General features: G+C 37.3%; 1 protein-coding gene across 3 annotated transcripts in view; it reads left to right on the forward strand.

The window, feature by feature from the left end:
- Positions 1-11,937, forward strand: part of zbtb26 (zinc finger and BTB domain containing 26) — a 41,473-nt gene extending 29,536 nt beyond the window's left edge. For all 3 annotated transcript variants that reach the window (XM_043720122.1, XM_043720123.1, XM_043720121.1), the window contains exon 2: positions 4,234-11,937. In XM_043720122.1, the coding sequence (XP_043576057.1) occupies positions 4,234-5,620 (1,387 nt within the window). In that variant the 3' untranslated portion in view covers positions 5,621-11,937. The remainder of the gene's footprint in view (positions 1-4,233) is intronic.
- Positions 11,938-16,633: the final 4,696 nt, after the last annotated feature.

The following is a 16,633-nucleotide window of genomic DNA, read 5'->3' on the forward strand; positions in this document are numbered from 1 at the left end:
AAGTTTTCCTTCATTGAACGGGGTATTGAGTACAAGAGTTGGTAAATAATGATGCAGTTGTATAAGACTTTGGTGCGGCCGCATCTGGAATATTGTGTGCAGTTTTGGTCGCCATATTATAGGAAGGATGTGGAGGCACTGGAACGGGTGCAGAGGAGGTTTACCAGGATGTTGCCTGGTATGGAAGGAAGATCGTATGAGGAAAGACTGAGACACTTGGGGCTGTTTTCATTAGAGAAAAGAAGGTTTAGGGGTGACTTGATTGAGGTGTACAAGATGATTAGGGGTTTAGATAGGGTTGACAGTGTGAACCTTTTCCCGCGTATGGAGTCGGGTATTACAAGGGGGCATAGCTTTAAATTAAGGGGGGGTAGATATAGGACTGAAGTTAGGGGTAGGTTCTTCACTCAGCGAGTCGTAAGTTCATGGAATGCCCTGCCAGTAGCAGTGGTGGACTCTCCCTCTTTATGGGCATTTAAGCGGGCATTGGATAGGTATATGGAGGATAGTGGGTTAGTATAGGTTAGGTGGCCCTGGATCGACGCAACATCGAGGGCCAAAGGGCCTGTACTGCGCTGTATTCTTTGTTCTATGTTCATAATAATTTCCTCTACATTTTACCCTGTTAAGACTCCTCAGCATCTTGGCTTTCAACCAAGTTACCTCTTACTCTTCTGAACTCTACCAGATACAAGCCTAGCCTATGCACCCTTCTTCAGAAGACAAACTGCTCTTCCCGTTCAAGATATCAGTCGAGTAAACCTTTTTCTGAACTGCATTTGACACATTTACATCCTTCCTTTTTAAATAAGATGACCAGTACAGTGCTCCCTAGTGCCTTGTATATTGAAGCATAATCACCTCCTTTTGTGTTCAGTTTCCCTGGTGATAAATGATAATGTTGTATTAGCATTCCTAATTACTTATTGTGTCTCCATACTAATCTTTGTGATTAATACATATGCACCCAAATTCCTTTGCATCTGAACACTGTACTCTCCCACCACTTTAGATAATGCTTTTTTATTTATTCCTGACAAAAGAGACCATTTCACACATTTTTCCTGTTATATTTTACTTTCCAAATAACCTGCTTACTTAAGGAGGATACAAAAAAAACCAGATTATGTGCTCTTCACAACTTATTTTTCGACTACCTTTTGTGTTGTCAGCAAATTGGCAACCATACCTTACATCTCCTTATCTAAGTCATATAAATTGTAAACAGATGAGCTCCTGACACCATCCCAATGGCTCACTTCTTGTTGTATCTTGCCAACCTAAAAAAGACCCATTTATGCCTACTGTTTGCTTCATATTAGACATGCAATCATCTTCCAAGCCAATATACCACTCCGTACACTGAGCTAATCTCTACAATAACCTTTGATGTGGCACTTTATCACATGCAGAGAAAGTGAGGACTACAAATGCTGGAGATCAGAGTCGAGAGTGTGGTGCAAGAAAAGCACAGCCAGTCGGGCAGCTTCCAAGGAGCAGAGAATCATCCCTGATGAAGGGCTTATACCCAAAACATCGATTCTCCTGCTCCTCGGATGCTGTCCGACTGGCTGTGCTATTCCAGCACCACACTCACAACTTTATCGTATGCCTCTGGTAATCCAAGTACAATCCCCTTATTTACAACACATGTTGCCTCCTCAAAGAACTCCAATAGATTGGTCGAACGTGATTTCCCTTTCACAAAACCAATTTTATTCTGCCAGATTACCTTGAATTTATCCAAATGCCTTGCTCTAACCGCTTTTAATAGTAGTTCCTATGTTTTCCCTATTCCCTATAATTTATGCTGCCATTAGTCAAATGGCTAGATAATTCATTATAATATTGATTCAGAGATTAATGTTAGGATATGGGCATTTTAATAATTCTGTGGGATCTTCCACATCCACCTGAGGAAACTGACTAGGTTTTAATTAACTTGTCTGAAAGAAGGTACCTCAGACAGTGCAGAAATCTCTCCCTGATCCTCCAATACTAGCCCATGTTATGTGCTTAAGTTTCTGGGATGCGATTTGGAACCCATGAAGTTCTGATTGCGTGCTACCTTTGGCAGTGAGCTGGCATTTATAAATGATTTGGAGATGCCGGTGTTGGACTGGGGTGTACAAAGTTAAAAATCACACAACACCAGGTTATAGTCCAACAGGTTTAATTGGAAGCACACTAGCTTTCGGAGGCTTAACAGCAATCAAATTTTTCAATGTATAATTTCAGTTACATCACACTGCAAATTTTTGCTATAAATTCTGTGTTACGATCGAGCCCTCCACAGTCACCTGATGAAGGAGCGTCGCTCCGAAAGCTAGTGTGCTTCCAATTAAACCTGTTGGACTATAACCTGGTGTTGTGTGATTTTTAACTTGGCATTTATAAAGTAATTTTTGTGGGTTTTTTTAAAAACAAAACTAATGGAGCGTACGTTTTAAGTGTTGGTTGATGAGGTGCAAGTTTGTATTTCAATGTAATTTATACATATTATGGACCAAACCAAACCTCTTCTAAATATATTAAGATAGCCTAGACCCCAACGTTTTCTTATTTTTAAAGGCAAGCGTAAGGCATTGTGCTCCAGATGCAATTTGAATGGTCAAACTACTAAACTTTGAGCAAAACACTAGTTAAAATACAAACAAAAGAAAGCAGAATTGGGATAATAACTCTCTTGGAAAATTTGTTAATTAATTTATTATTCTAACGACTATACAAAACTGTTCCAATACAGTGACATCCCACATACACACCCTTGGCAAAGGCAAAATCACTAAAACAGATTGTCTCTCATGCAATTCTCCAGTCTCAAGTCATTGAAATATACAGCACAGAAACAGACCCTTCAGTCCAATTCGTCCATGCTGATGAGATATCCCAACCTAATGTAATCCCACACGCCAGAACCCAGCCCATGTCCCTCCAAACCCTTCCCATTCATATAACTATCCAGATGACTTCTAAATATTGCAATTGTACCAGCCTCCACCACTTCCTCTCTCCAGGAGGAAAGAACATCAAGAAGGTGTGTGTGTGTGTGTGTGTGTGTGTGCGAGTGAGAAAGAGAGAGAATTAGTGATCTGCTATAGCAGGAGGAGATGTATAGCAGTTTCCAAAGTTCAACATCTACTGAAAACTAAATAGAAATCCTGGTTCTGTGGCAGCTTGACCCTACTCCTTCATGCTGTTTCTATTGTTCTAACTTTTTAATAAAAAAAGGCCTCACAAGCTGTTTATTGGCTTGGAGCAGATTGCTTGGCACTTCTGTCTCAACCTCCCTTCATTTTTTTTAAACAAAAGGACAAAATGCAGCTCCTAAAGTCATAGTATTGTTGATAACTCAGTTTGAAAAATATCAGCTCCTGAAGATGGAATGAGGATATATGTAAAACTATTCAGTCCCTTATCATGGAGTGGTAGTGTCTCTACTTATGAACTGGGAGTTCTGAGTTCAAGTTCCACCTGCTCCAGAGGTGTCAAAACTTAAAAATCTCTGAATGGAATTAAAAAATGAGAGACACAATATAAAAGCACTTCAAATTGAAACATTGGAACTATTACAAGTTCAAGTGTAGCTGCCATTTTGCATACAGCAAATCCCCACAAAAAGCTAGAAGATCAGTTCATCTGATGGTAATGCCTGGGGAGAAAGGTTAACCAAAATGCTAGGTTTCTCTGCTTTTTTCTTATACCAAAGGAGTTTTAATGTATACTTGAACAACCAAAAATGACAAAGTAAGCCTTGGTTAATAACTGCTATTCTTCAGGTGACCTATGTATCTGGTAAAAGGTCCATCAGTTACAGTAAGAGGTGTCTACATTGCAAGTAGTGAGTCATGTGTTGTCCAAGTCCTGGTAAAATCCAGTCTTAAAGTACAATGTTTTGTTTGTACTTAATATTTTCCAACCATTGACTCAATATGGAAGGTTGGAAAGGGCTGTTATTACTCTTACTTCAATTATACTAGTCATTCAGTTATGATGCGAGCCATTTTTGGATTTGGGAATTGCGTATCAGTAGCTCTAACTAAAAAGGGGTGTGTATTTTAAACTTTGGCTACAAAATTCCCCAGTGTGCACGTATGTGGCCCTAAAGGTGAAATAAAGTACTTCACTTTATTAGCTGTTTACCTAAAATGGGACTTAAATTGATACTGTTCAATTTTTAACTGTGATCTTTTAATTTATAATAAATTGCTCATGTTCTTTTTTGTTTTCTAGATTTGGAAATATGGCTCCAACTTCAGATGTGCTTCGTTTTAAGTTTTCAAGCTATGGAGATTCCATGTTGCAGAAAATGAATTTGTTAAGGCAGCAAAAGCGATTCTGTGATGTCACAATCCGAATCAACAATGTGGCCTTTCTAGGGCATAAAATAATATTTGCTGCATGCTCTCCCTTTTTGAGAGACCAGTTTTTGTTAAATGATTCGAAGGATGTCCGGATTTCACTCCTCCAGAGTTCAGACGTTGGAGCACAGATACTTTTGTCCTGTTACACTGGTATCCTAGAGTTTCCAGTGAAGGAATTGGTCAATTACTTAACTGCTGCAAGTTACCTTCAGATGGGTCATATTGTAGAAAGGTGCACACAGGCCCTTTCTAAATATATTGAGCCAAAGTTGTTGTCTGAAGACCATTCACACAACATAGGTGAAAGCAGCACTTCACCTACATTTCCTGAAACTTCAGAAAGGCCACAAGAAAGCCCTCCACCTGATTCCGAGAAACACAAATTGGAAGATCTTATCGAAACTGGGGATGTCTCTGATTGTGAAACTGATTCCGAGGACAGCAACATTCGTATAGTTAAAGTGGAGTCTCTGACCAGTGATATTCAAGAGAGTGAGAATGGTGATAGTTTGAGCCATCTCTCAAATAATTTCAGCAATAGTGTAGAAAGAGCTGTTGCAAATTCTCCAGAATCCCAGTACTCTCTCATCAATTCAACTGTTGATTCAAGAAACAACAAAGTGGTAGATAGTTGTTTAGAGAATTTTGTAGGAGATCCACCCAGATTATCAGAAGTTGTCAATGGTACAAGCTTTATGCTGGCAGCTAATGAATTTGAATTGCAAGGTTTGAGTAGTTTTCCAAATGAGGAAATGGCTGCTGCAGGTGGGTTTTTGTTCAAGCGTAACAGAGGCACAAAACTGTTTGCAAACAAAACAATGTACACTAATCATTTTAAAATGCAAGACAAATGGCTTCAGAAGCCCCACCATTGTAGTACATGTGGAAAAGTCTTTCAGCACCTTGAAAACTTCATTAGTCACCTGAAAACACACAAACTTTTCTTGTGTCTGCGCTGTGGTAAGATTTTCACACAGAAAAGCAATCTGACGCGGCACATCAGAGTACACACAGGAATCAAACCTTACCAGTGCACAATTTGTGGAAAGACGTTCACTCAAAAATGTTCTTTGCAGGATCACCTGAATCTCCATAGTGGTGACAGACCACACAAGTGTAATTATTGCGATGTGGGCTTTGCACATAAACCTGCACTCAGGCGACACCTCAAAGAACAGCACGGGAAAAAATGTGTAGATAATGTCACTGAAGGAAGCATACAAGAAATTACTCTGGAAGTAGACACTATTGAATGACTGCAGTATTGCTGAATTTGGTTTAATATCTTGATGGAAGGCTGACCGAACATCGTTGGCCAAGCAGTAAATCTAAACTTTTTAGAAAAGGTGGTAGAACCAATGCACCAAATCAACATCATAATGGTATCTCATTAGTGGGTTAGTAAATATGCAGAGCACTGCACTTGGGGAAAAAATGTTCTGTAGATTTCTGTTCTACTGATGAAATAGAGCATTGTGAACTAACTAATGTTTGATTCTGCCTCTAATTTGAAAGATGCACTTCAGTAGTTCAAACTGATTGTGTTCTACAGACCACTTAAAAAGTGGCATATGTCCTATTTCATACAGAAGGATGTTTTAAAATAAGACACTAACTCTCTTTGCATGTAGGCAATGGAGTGCACCTGATGAGTGAACTATTTGTCCAGGAGTAATATCTAAATTATAAAGCTTTGCCTTATGATTTTGTTAAAAATGGAAACGGGAATAGGCTATTCGGCCCCTTGAGCCTTTTCCACCATTCAGTCAGTTCATGGCTGATTTGTACCTCAATTCCATTTTCAACTTTGTTCCACTTCCTTTGATTCCCTGACCCAATAACAATCTATTGGTCTCAGTCTTAAATTCCAAATGATCCACTCTTGTAAATAGGAGTTCCAGATTTTCACTGTTTTGTGGAGAAGAAACGTGCTTCCTAACTTCAGCCACAAATGACTTTGCTGTAAAGTCAAGGTTATTATATCCCTCTAAACTTGATTCTCTTGCCAAAGGGAATGATTCTTTGAAATTACCGTGTCTTAGATCCCCTTATATTAAATGCCCCAAAGCACATCGCTTAAATCACTTTTTTTCTGTGAAGTTTTCTTACTGAAATTATGCCATTGTTTTAAAATCTACTTCCAAATGGCAGGTGTGTTTTCCTTATATTAAGTGAGTGGGCAAGGGTCTGGAAGATAGAGTACAATGTTGGCAAATGTGAGGTCATCCTATATTTTTGTCGGAATAACAGCAAAATGGTCAGGACACTGTCCTTCGTTCCATTTGGTACTGTCTTCCTATCTCTTGTTTGCAGATTTGTACCAGTAGAATATGCCATTTGGGGAAACTAAGTGACAATTAGTAGGCAAGGATATGTAGTTGTAGTTTCTTCAGCATATATCTACCATGAAGGTTTTATTCCTAAGGGTAGTAATTTCTTACATTTGAACTTGATGTTGCTAGAATTACTAGTAGTTCCAGCAGTGACCCAGCATAGGCTGCTTTACCTAGTTGTCTGAAGAATCAAAGAATTTTGTATTAAATGATGTTACCGTGGACATTGGTTTAAATGATTTAAGCACATTACTCATTTGGGTTTAACAGTCATATGTTTAATTTCTGACCAAAGCACTTAAATTTTGCTCTGCTATTCCTTCAAGTTTCTAACATGTGTGAATAATGGACTGCTGCTTGAAGGCATTACAGAATTGTACAAAACTGATCTGGGGGTTAGGGGACGTTAGAGGAAGTATTGCATGGTTTATGTTTTAATTAGCAGTTCGGATTTTGGATTTGTCCTAAGGTAATAAAAATCAGACTGTGTTTTGAAATTTGTCCCATTTCCCTTTTCTCTCAGGCCCTAAAAGAAACCTAAAGCTTAATTTTTAACAACAGAAAGTCTGATGCTGTTCCTGAAGCCAGCACTGGCTGTAAAAATAGCAGATAAGCTCCTAATGGTGATATTATGGGAATTTGAAGAGGACCTCAGTGGCCTAGGACAATTTGCCAAATGTAGAAGGGAAATCTCAAAATGTTCTCTGTTTTCAAATACATAACTGGTTTCTGTCAGAGGGGTCAGTTAGGGTTAAACCCTTGGTTTTAGAAGAGATACTAAGAACTTCACCTTTACAGTGGATCTGGAAGTGTAATTTCTTTGCTCTTGTCCTGCAGATTTTACTCCATTGAGGTTTTAAGTTTTACTAAGCCCTCTGGTATTTGGCTATTTTCGTATGCCATAACAACAATGAGCCTGAATTCATAAGTGACTCCAATCTTGTCTCGTCTCGTAATCTATTGTTCACAAAGGAATTGCTAGATAGTGATCAGTAGTGAAGCTCTGGCTCATTTTCTTTTTGTCCCTTTGCATCACCCTAGTATAGGTATGTGAGAAAATTATGAATTTTCTATATGCATTGACTTTGTAGTTTAAAGAGACATTTCATTGGCAATTTCATCACATGTAACATAAATGTTGGATTCCAACCTTGCTTCATTTGAAATCTGTCAGGAATGCAATCTTGTAAGGTACCATTATGCCCAGTTTTCTTAATAGTACCTTTTTTATTCTGAACTAAAAGATATGTTATGTCATAATAGCTCATGCCAGTCATAATGTCTCCGTGCATACTGCTGTTGAAATTTTCTAGACAATTGTGTTAGGGATTTTGACTTCATGCCCATAGACCTCCCACTCTGAGGTCTGATCTGTCTTGATTCGAGCTTTTAGACTCTGAACCACTGTGTTGCTGTATCTTTCATGTACGTTTATTTCGATTAAATCAAATGATTAACCATTTCAAGGGTACTTAAGTAAGGTACTCTTTTATTAGGAATAAATACTAAAATAGAAAATGTCAAAGCCAAACAAAATCATCCATTGACTGATTCCACCTTGCTCTTAGTTGTAACCAGTGATGTTTGTTGTTTTAAATGTAGGTTTTGAATGCTTGAAGAGTTTGACATTTGTGTGAAGAGACTAGAAAAACTTGGATTGCTCTTTTTGAGCAAAGCATGTTTTTTATATAATAGAGGTTAAAAATCTATGAAGGACTTTGACAGAATGCAAAAGAAAAAAGGTTTTCACTGACAACAGGGTCAATTAACCAGCAGACACAGATTTAAAGTAAATGATAAAGAACCCAGAGCAGAATGAGCAGTGTAGAAGAAATTAGATTTGTTTTTGTAGTAACTTGTTACACTCCAAAATGTACTGTCTAAAAGGGTGATAGAAGCAGATTTAAAAGTAACTTTCAAAGGTGGAATTGATTAAATGTATACTTGAAAGGAAAACATTTGCAAGGCTATCTGGAAAGAACAGGGAAGTAATTGGATAGATTTTGCTCTTCTTTATTAGAAAAAAATCTTCACTGAAATAGGCATCAAACAAAAGGTATAGAAATACTGTCATTCCAAATGAAAACATAAAGAGTAGAAGCCATCAAAACATGAAGTTCACCAATAAATTAGAGAATCCTTTATTGAGTGATGAAAATCCGGAACCTAATACTTTTGGATGTGCTTTTAAAAGGAAGCAAGAGAGAAGACAGTAGATTGTACTGATGCAAAGTAAATGAAGAAAGGCTCAGGAGGAGCAGCATGATGACTTGAACTGGTTAGTCTGAGTGGCTTGTGTACTGTAATTTTATTTTTGTGTGGCTTTGGGTTAAACAAACCCAGGAAGTGTACCCAGTTGACACTGATATTCAGGTATATGCCATTAAATTTCAAACCCCTAACTTGGCTATTCTGGAACATTCATTTTGCTATCATTCTTATACTGTCCTGTTCGCTTGAAAACGAGACAGGAAAAAAAAATCCAGTTTTGTTAATTGTTGAGTTCTTCAATGATCTTAGCAGAGCTTTCGTAAATCAGTGGTCATATTGCTATCCTCCTGATATGCTTGAATGATTTAAGCAGTCCCAAAAATAATTTGAAGCCTACAGTTTTCAGTAGTTTGCACTTTCTCCCCCAAGGTAACTTACCCAATCAGAAATCACATCCAGAACAAATCTGACTTTATGCAAATTTTCTTTTGCACATTAGAAGCTGGCTGCACCCAGAAAACTGGCAATGCTCTTGATCACAATACTTCACCCACTGAGGTTCTGCTAATTGCATCTGTTTACAAGCCCCCTTATGACCTTTTTAGACATGGGGATGCTGAATAACCATGTTTTTAAAAGCTTTTGAATAGAGTTAATTTACATGAACTGACTACATCAATATTTATCAAGGATTGGCTCTTTTTTTTCGATTTCTGTTTTTAAAAATGGGGTTGCATTCAACTGGTAGACTTTACTAAAAGTGCTTAATACTTGTCATATGTTATAGAGTTATACAGCATGGAAACAGACACTTCGGTCCAACCCGTCCATGCTGACCAGATATGAATTCCACAGATTCACTACTCTCTAAGAAAAGCAGTTTGTTTTCATCTCTGTCCTAAATCTACTTCCCTCTAATCTTGAGGTAGTGTCCCCTAGTCCTAGTCTCTCTTGTGATTAACTTATTTTCAGCCACATAAATCACACCCAATTAACAAGATATTTAAAAGGAAAAAGTAATTTTTTAATGTTCTAAAATTCTATACAATTGCTGTCCAAATCCAGTTCCAGTTGGTTCATAGCAAATTTTCTTTAGTGATAGGCAAATGAACTTGAATAGAAATGCAAGACCAGAACCGTTTGACAAAGCTACTGCATTTCTGGTTATAGTAATTGATTATGCCCCAAACCAGAAACTCCAGGCATGGGTGAATAGTTGGTGGGTTTTTAAAATCTTCCTCCTCCATCAGGTTTTACATTTTTGGAAGGTTATACAGACTGAGAATAGTTCACAAGGAAGTTGTCTAATGACTCAGCTAGAGCCTCTATTGGGTAGTAATTGATGTTTAGCAGAGTGGGATAGGACTTGATGTCTCTACCTTTTTACTCCTGTTCTTATGTATCCAATCTGAATATAATTTAACACTTTTTAATGTTGAGGATCAACAATGATGCATTTTTAGAGGATCACTAATATTAATGATGCATAATTTCAGTCTTCAGCGTAGTTCATGATAATTTTCCATTCTGATTTTCCCTGACTGTAGAGTTCCTGATTTCTGCTCATGTAATTTTGTGAGGTGCCACTTGTAGGAAAGGGGTGGAAGAAGTTTGTCAAATATTTACAAAATTGTCTTTCAAGTCTTCAGTTTAGAGCAGCTACAAAAACCTGAAAAGATTACTTTGAACACCATTTTAGTTATGGCATGGAGATTTGTAAGACACAGACCATTCTAAAAGTGCAGTGCTTGGGAGAAAATTGTCTTGATGATCAAATACAAAACTATTTTATAACATTCGAATGATAATTGACACTTCTCACTTTTTAAAAAAAGTTTAAACACTGAAAAGAGGTACCTCTTTAATTTCCTAGATTATTATGTTTGAGGGAGTTCTTTTAAAAAAAAAGTCAGCATTGTAGATGTGCATCAGTTTCCTAAGAGATTAAATATCTATCTGTCACCTACAGGTTAGCATGTACAAGAAGTACAAACTCCCATTAGCTGTCACAGTCAGGAGAGGTGCTGTTGATCAGAGAATATTCTAGGCACAAGAATAAAAACAAATGTTCAACTAACAAATTTGACTTGAATTTCTTCTTGAAGTTATAAAGAAGATTGGTGTCAGCGTGTTGTGCCAGGAGGTAATGTCCAGGATAAGTTTTCTTATCCAAAAAAATGTGTAGATAATGATGTACATTGCATCAAAGTTGCTAGCCATGATTAATCATTTGTAGATTTGAAATTTGAAGAATTGATTCATACAACAGACGTAGTTTATCAACTTGATTTCACTACATACTTGAGTTGTAAAAATATGTAATGAATTAGCATTTTGGGTCTTTGTCAAAGTGTTGCTTTTTGACCATGCAAGACTATATTCAAAATTTCAAACTGATAAAGGTGGTTGATCAATTTTTACCTACAGTTAAATGGTACTGTTTTAATAATCTGTTGATATTTTTCAAATTATATATGCAATCTCATTATTGTTAGTATCCTTTGACACTATTGGTCCTGAAATTAGATTTTTGGGTTACCTAGCACATTAACATATACCTCACCTGGAACAGTATTTGCGATTCTTACGTGTACCTTCACATTTGTAAATTTAGAATGTTGCAACATTTTCTTAGCTGTGAAATCTTTAAATTCTCCAAGTATGGGTATGTGAGACTGCAGCTATAATAGTGGAATGAACCAATTTTGTTAATAACCATGGCCAGTTAAAATGTTTAATGTTTATTAACTTGCATAGCACGTAAAATATATTTTGAGAAAGTAGATATCAAAATAAGAAATGATCCATGGACTATCTCCTATTTTTGGAGATCAAAAGTTTTATTGAATATCAGAATGCATCATAAACTGCTATATCGAATGATTTGAGTAGGTCTTCAAATCTGTGATATTTCTTCATGTAATGTGATATTCCTCCAGCTAAGGCACCAGGGAGTGAATGTTGAAAAAGGAGCCATCACATTTCTCTCCCTGTTGTATAGCTCATAGAAATGGCATTGCCAGATATCTGGGTACGCTCCTCGATCATAAAAACAAAAAATAGCTACTATACAAGGATCAAAATTATAACACTGCAGCAAAACCTGCTATCAATTTTAGATAAATCAGCATTAACTGCTATTTTAAAGTTTTGGATGGGGAGTCAGGAAAACGTTTTCATTCTGGTATGTATTGATATTTTTGCTTCTGACTAAAAAGATAATTTGATCAATTCAATTTAAATTTATTCTAACAATTCGTACCGAATTCAAAAATCTTTGTCAATACTTAAGATGTTGCCAAAGAACAGATGAGCTTTTGATAATACAGTTAGTGCATTGTCAAACGTATTTCATCTTGCTTGGATGTCCCTTTGTTACACTCTGTATTTTGACTGATATTGTGCCTAGTTTGATATCTCATCATTTGGCTGATTTGACACCAAACTGTCTACGTTAATTTCGGTACACCTGGTGATGTATTTGTCACTTGGTCTGATTGTGTAAAATTTAGTAAGAAAATGTGATTTTTAGTTCTTGTCCCATGTCCTGCAGTCACCTAGACAGTTTGGTTATTTTAAAATTATCCTTCTGGACTGGGATTTGCAGATGTATAATGTTAAGAATGCAGCATAATGTAGAGGTGTGTGACTTTCATTGTCCTTTGTTGATAAAACTATTAAGTCCAAGGTACTTGAAGTCAATAATTGTCTTTGCTGTCATTCTTGAATAGATTAGTAGTACATTTAAAAATGTCTAGGAGTCCTCTTACAGAATTATATTGTTTTTCAGTTGTATCCTCAATCACTTTACAATTTTTAAATTAAGCTGGATGTCTGCTGGAGTACATCTGCTTTACAGTCAAACTCTGATGTTCCAGCATCTGTTGAGAACAATAAAAAATGTCCCTAAAGGGCATGAGTTACTTGCAACCTTTATTTTTCAAATCATAAAACAAATGTTTTATCAAAAGTACACCTAAAGTTAAGAGGCACATTTAGTACTCCAAAGTGAAAAAGTAGTTTCCTTATGGTACAATGTATACACAAAAGATTATTTTTTTATTTTTTGCATATGTTATGTGAATAAATCAGTTATAGCCTTTTCTATTTGTTTGTCCTAGCAGTTAACTCTGAGATGCACTGATGAAAAAATAAACTTCCTCTTTTTCTGTAATACCTGAGTTACACATTCCTGATGGTATAGTAATACCACAATGGCAGGATTTTTTTTACAACAGCAGTATTCAGATTTATTCACTGGAAAACAAAGTCACTTAAAAAAAATAAACTGCTTTGTAAATGAAGTAATTGAGCCTTGCATTTACTGTGTGCATCAAAGCATCCTACATACATGCAACAGCTGTATGAGTTAACATATCTGAAGCAATCATACTGCATGCTGACAGTCATTGCTGTACAAAAATATTACATATACTGCAGATTCAAAAACACTGTGCAGTGGTGGGAAGGCTTTGCACTGAAGTACTATTGTACAAATGGAATCAAGTTAGTATCCCAAACGTCATTGTCAGTTTGAGTTCCACAACTTATAAACTTGACTTTTTAATTTTTATATCCAGAAGTCCTCATACACACCATTAATTATTCTCCCCCCCCCACCAAATCAATTGTATTTTTTATCTATTCACCACCACCAATAAATAAACTTGAATGCTACTATTTATCACTGAAATAAAAGTAATTTTCATGCTAGTTGCCATTTACACAATGGACACAGTAGATGGTGTGGGAAGTACAGGTAAATCTGTCGGATGTGGAAGGTCCTTATACTTGCACATATGTCATCTACTGAGTCCATCGCTCTCAATGCGATCTCGTCTACATTGGCGAAACAGGATGCCAACTTGCGGAACATTTCAGAGAACCTCTTTGGAGGAAGAATGCCTCATCTTCCACCTTGGGACTCTCCAACCACACAAGATCAATGTCAATTTCACCAGTTTCCTCATTTCCCTTCCCATCCCAGATCCAAACTTCCAACTCGGCACTGCCCTCTATGTCCATCTATCTGCTCCACCCTCCTCTCCAAACTATCACCATCACTTCCCACCTTCATCTACTTACCACATTCCCAGCTATCTTCCCCTCCAGCCCAATTCCCTCACTCCCATTTATCTCTCTGCCCCCTTGGCCCCTCTGCCCCCTTGGCCCCACCCCCCCATTCCTAATGAAGAACTCCTGCTCGAAATGTTGACTCTTCCCCTTGGAATGCTGCCTGACCAGCTGTGCCTTTCTAGCACCATACTTTTCAACTCTGATCTCTAGCATCTGCAGTCCTCACTTTCTCCCATTCCAGGATAGGGATGCTACCACTGCCACCAAAGGTCTAAAATACCTTTCAGTTGGTGTCCCAAGATTTCTTCCAGTTTGCCATGCTTGTGGCTATAAAGGAACACATCTGCATACAACTGGTTGTTTTGCTTTTATATAACGAGGTTTCTATTTCTATAAAGCAATATTTCCTCTGACACTCTGAACAAAGAGGGCAACACCTTTTAATATGTTATACGGAGATTTGTTTGCAGCAGGTACATTGGTAAACTGTAAAAATGTGTGTTCCATCTCAGATCCTCGATTGCCCCACAAAATCTTTTCTGTACACTATCCAATTCTTCATTATATATACATTACATAACTTTAACAAATCATCAGTTCTCAATTACAATTTTTTAGTCTTGGATATTCTGTACAATGAAAGCATCAGACTGCAACATCTGCAAGAAATATCTCCGCTTTGTGTCACTCTGGTTGTTCTGAGTGTCTTTCCTAAATGGGTATGGTTTAATTTGCATGCCTAGACAAAAATGTGGGTAAACTATTGTAAAATATATTGCAGCCTACATCTTTCTGTATTGATATCCCCTCGTACATCTTGATTGAGGGGACTGCGACTAATTGCAGAATTCCAGGTATGGCCCTGCCTGAGAAAAGCTAACTCTACTAAGTTGAAATAAAATCTGGCACCTTTCATGTCTGGGTAGATCAGACAATGCATTTAATCCATAGTTTAATCGTTCTGTAGTATTTTGAATCATGCAGTGCAGGATGCTTGATTATTTTTCTCAATCTGAATTAAACTATCAGGAGTTAAATAATAGTTGAATGCTCAGAATTTGAGTTAACTATCTTGTTTTTTTAAAAAAATCAGGCATAATAGTTTTTGATCTTAATTTCATAAAGTTACAATATTTAAAATTTCCATAGTCATTGACTTATAACACCATGCACTTCTGTAAATTGGTTCATCAAAGTAGCATCAAAACAATCTTGGTTATTTAACATCTAAGTAAGTTACTAATTGTGTTTGGACACTTTTCAGCAGATGATAAATTTGTAAACAATCCTACAATATCTGCAGAAAAGTCTCCCTTCCAAAGCGGGTTGTACAATTGTGAGCATTAGTGTGGTACAAAACCAGATAGAAGCATCTCCTTCCAAGCATTAAATTATTAATTTTTTTTTTGCTGACGATCTACCATTGTTGTTTGCACAATCAATTTTTTTTTAAAATCCGACTAATGTTTTGATAGTGCACAAGTAATCCTTGGAGTATTAAGTAAAACTAATATTGGATTATTCAAACTGTTTCATTTTCTCAACATTGTTCAAAATATATAATTCAAGCTACAACTGGTGCAACAATTTGTATTTACAAGGCTGAGGTAAACTTTAACAACTACCTTAAAAACATAATTCTTCCACAATCTACGAGGGAGGAGAGCATATTTCCAGTAAAAGTAAAACAGTAAGATTAGGGTCTTAGTGGTAGAACATAATCTTTTAATCCTAAATAATTACAGTAAAGGTAAAAACAAAAAGTTACTGGTGCTGAAAATTAAATAAACCAGACAACACTAACATTTGGAGTTAACACTTTGGATCAAATATAGACAATGGACAATAGACAATAGGTGCAGGAGTAGGCCATTCAGCCCTTCGAGCCTGCACCGCCGTTCAATATGACCATGGCTGATCATTCCTAATCAGTGGTGCTGGAAGAGCACAGCAGTTCAGGCTGCTCGTTGGATGCTGCCTAGCTTATCTCTCCATGCTTCAGGCTCACTGCCTTTATTCCTGATGAAGGGCTTTTGCCCGAAACGTCGATTTCGCTGCTCGTTAGATGCTGCCTGAACTGCTGTGCTCTTCGAGCACCACTGATCCAGAATCTGGTTTCCAGCATCTGCAGTCATTGTTTTTTACCTCATTCCTAATCAGTATCCTGTTCCTGCCTTATCTCCATAACCCTTGATTCCACTATCTTTGAGAGCTCTAACCAACTCTTTGTTAAATGAATCCAGAGACTGGGCCTCCACTGCCCTCTGGGGCAGAGCATTCCGCACAACCACCACTCTCTGGGTGAAGACGTTTCTCCTCATCTCTGTCCTAAATGGTCTACCCCGTATTTTTAAGCTGTGTCCTCTGGTTCGGCACTCACCCATCAGTGGAAACATGTTTCCTGCTGCCAGAGTGTCCAATCCTTTAATAATCTTATTTGTCTCAATCAGATCCCCTCTCAGTCTTCTAAACTCAAGGGTATACAAGCCCAGGCGCTCCAAATTTTCAGCATAAGATAGTCCCGCCATTCCAGGAATTGACCTCATGAACCTAGACTGTACTCCCTCAATAGCCAGAATGTCTTTCCTCAAATTTGGAGACCAGAACTGCACACAGTACTCCAGGTGTGGTCTCACCAGGGCCCTGTAA

This window comes from Chiloscyllium plagiosum, chromosome 30 (assembly GCF_004010195.1).
Source record: "Chiloscyllium plagiosum isolate BGI_BamShark_2017 chromosome 30, ASM401019v2, whole genome shotgun sequence".
NCBI lineage: Eukaryota > Metazoa > Chordata > Chondrichthyes > Orectolobiformes > Hemiscylliidae > Chiloscyllium > Chiloscyllium plagiosum.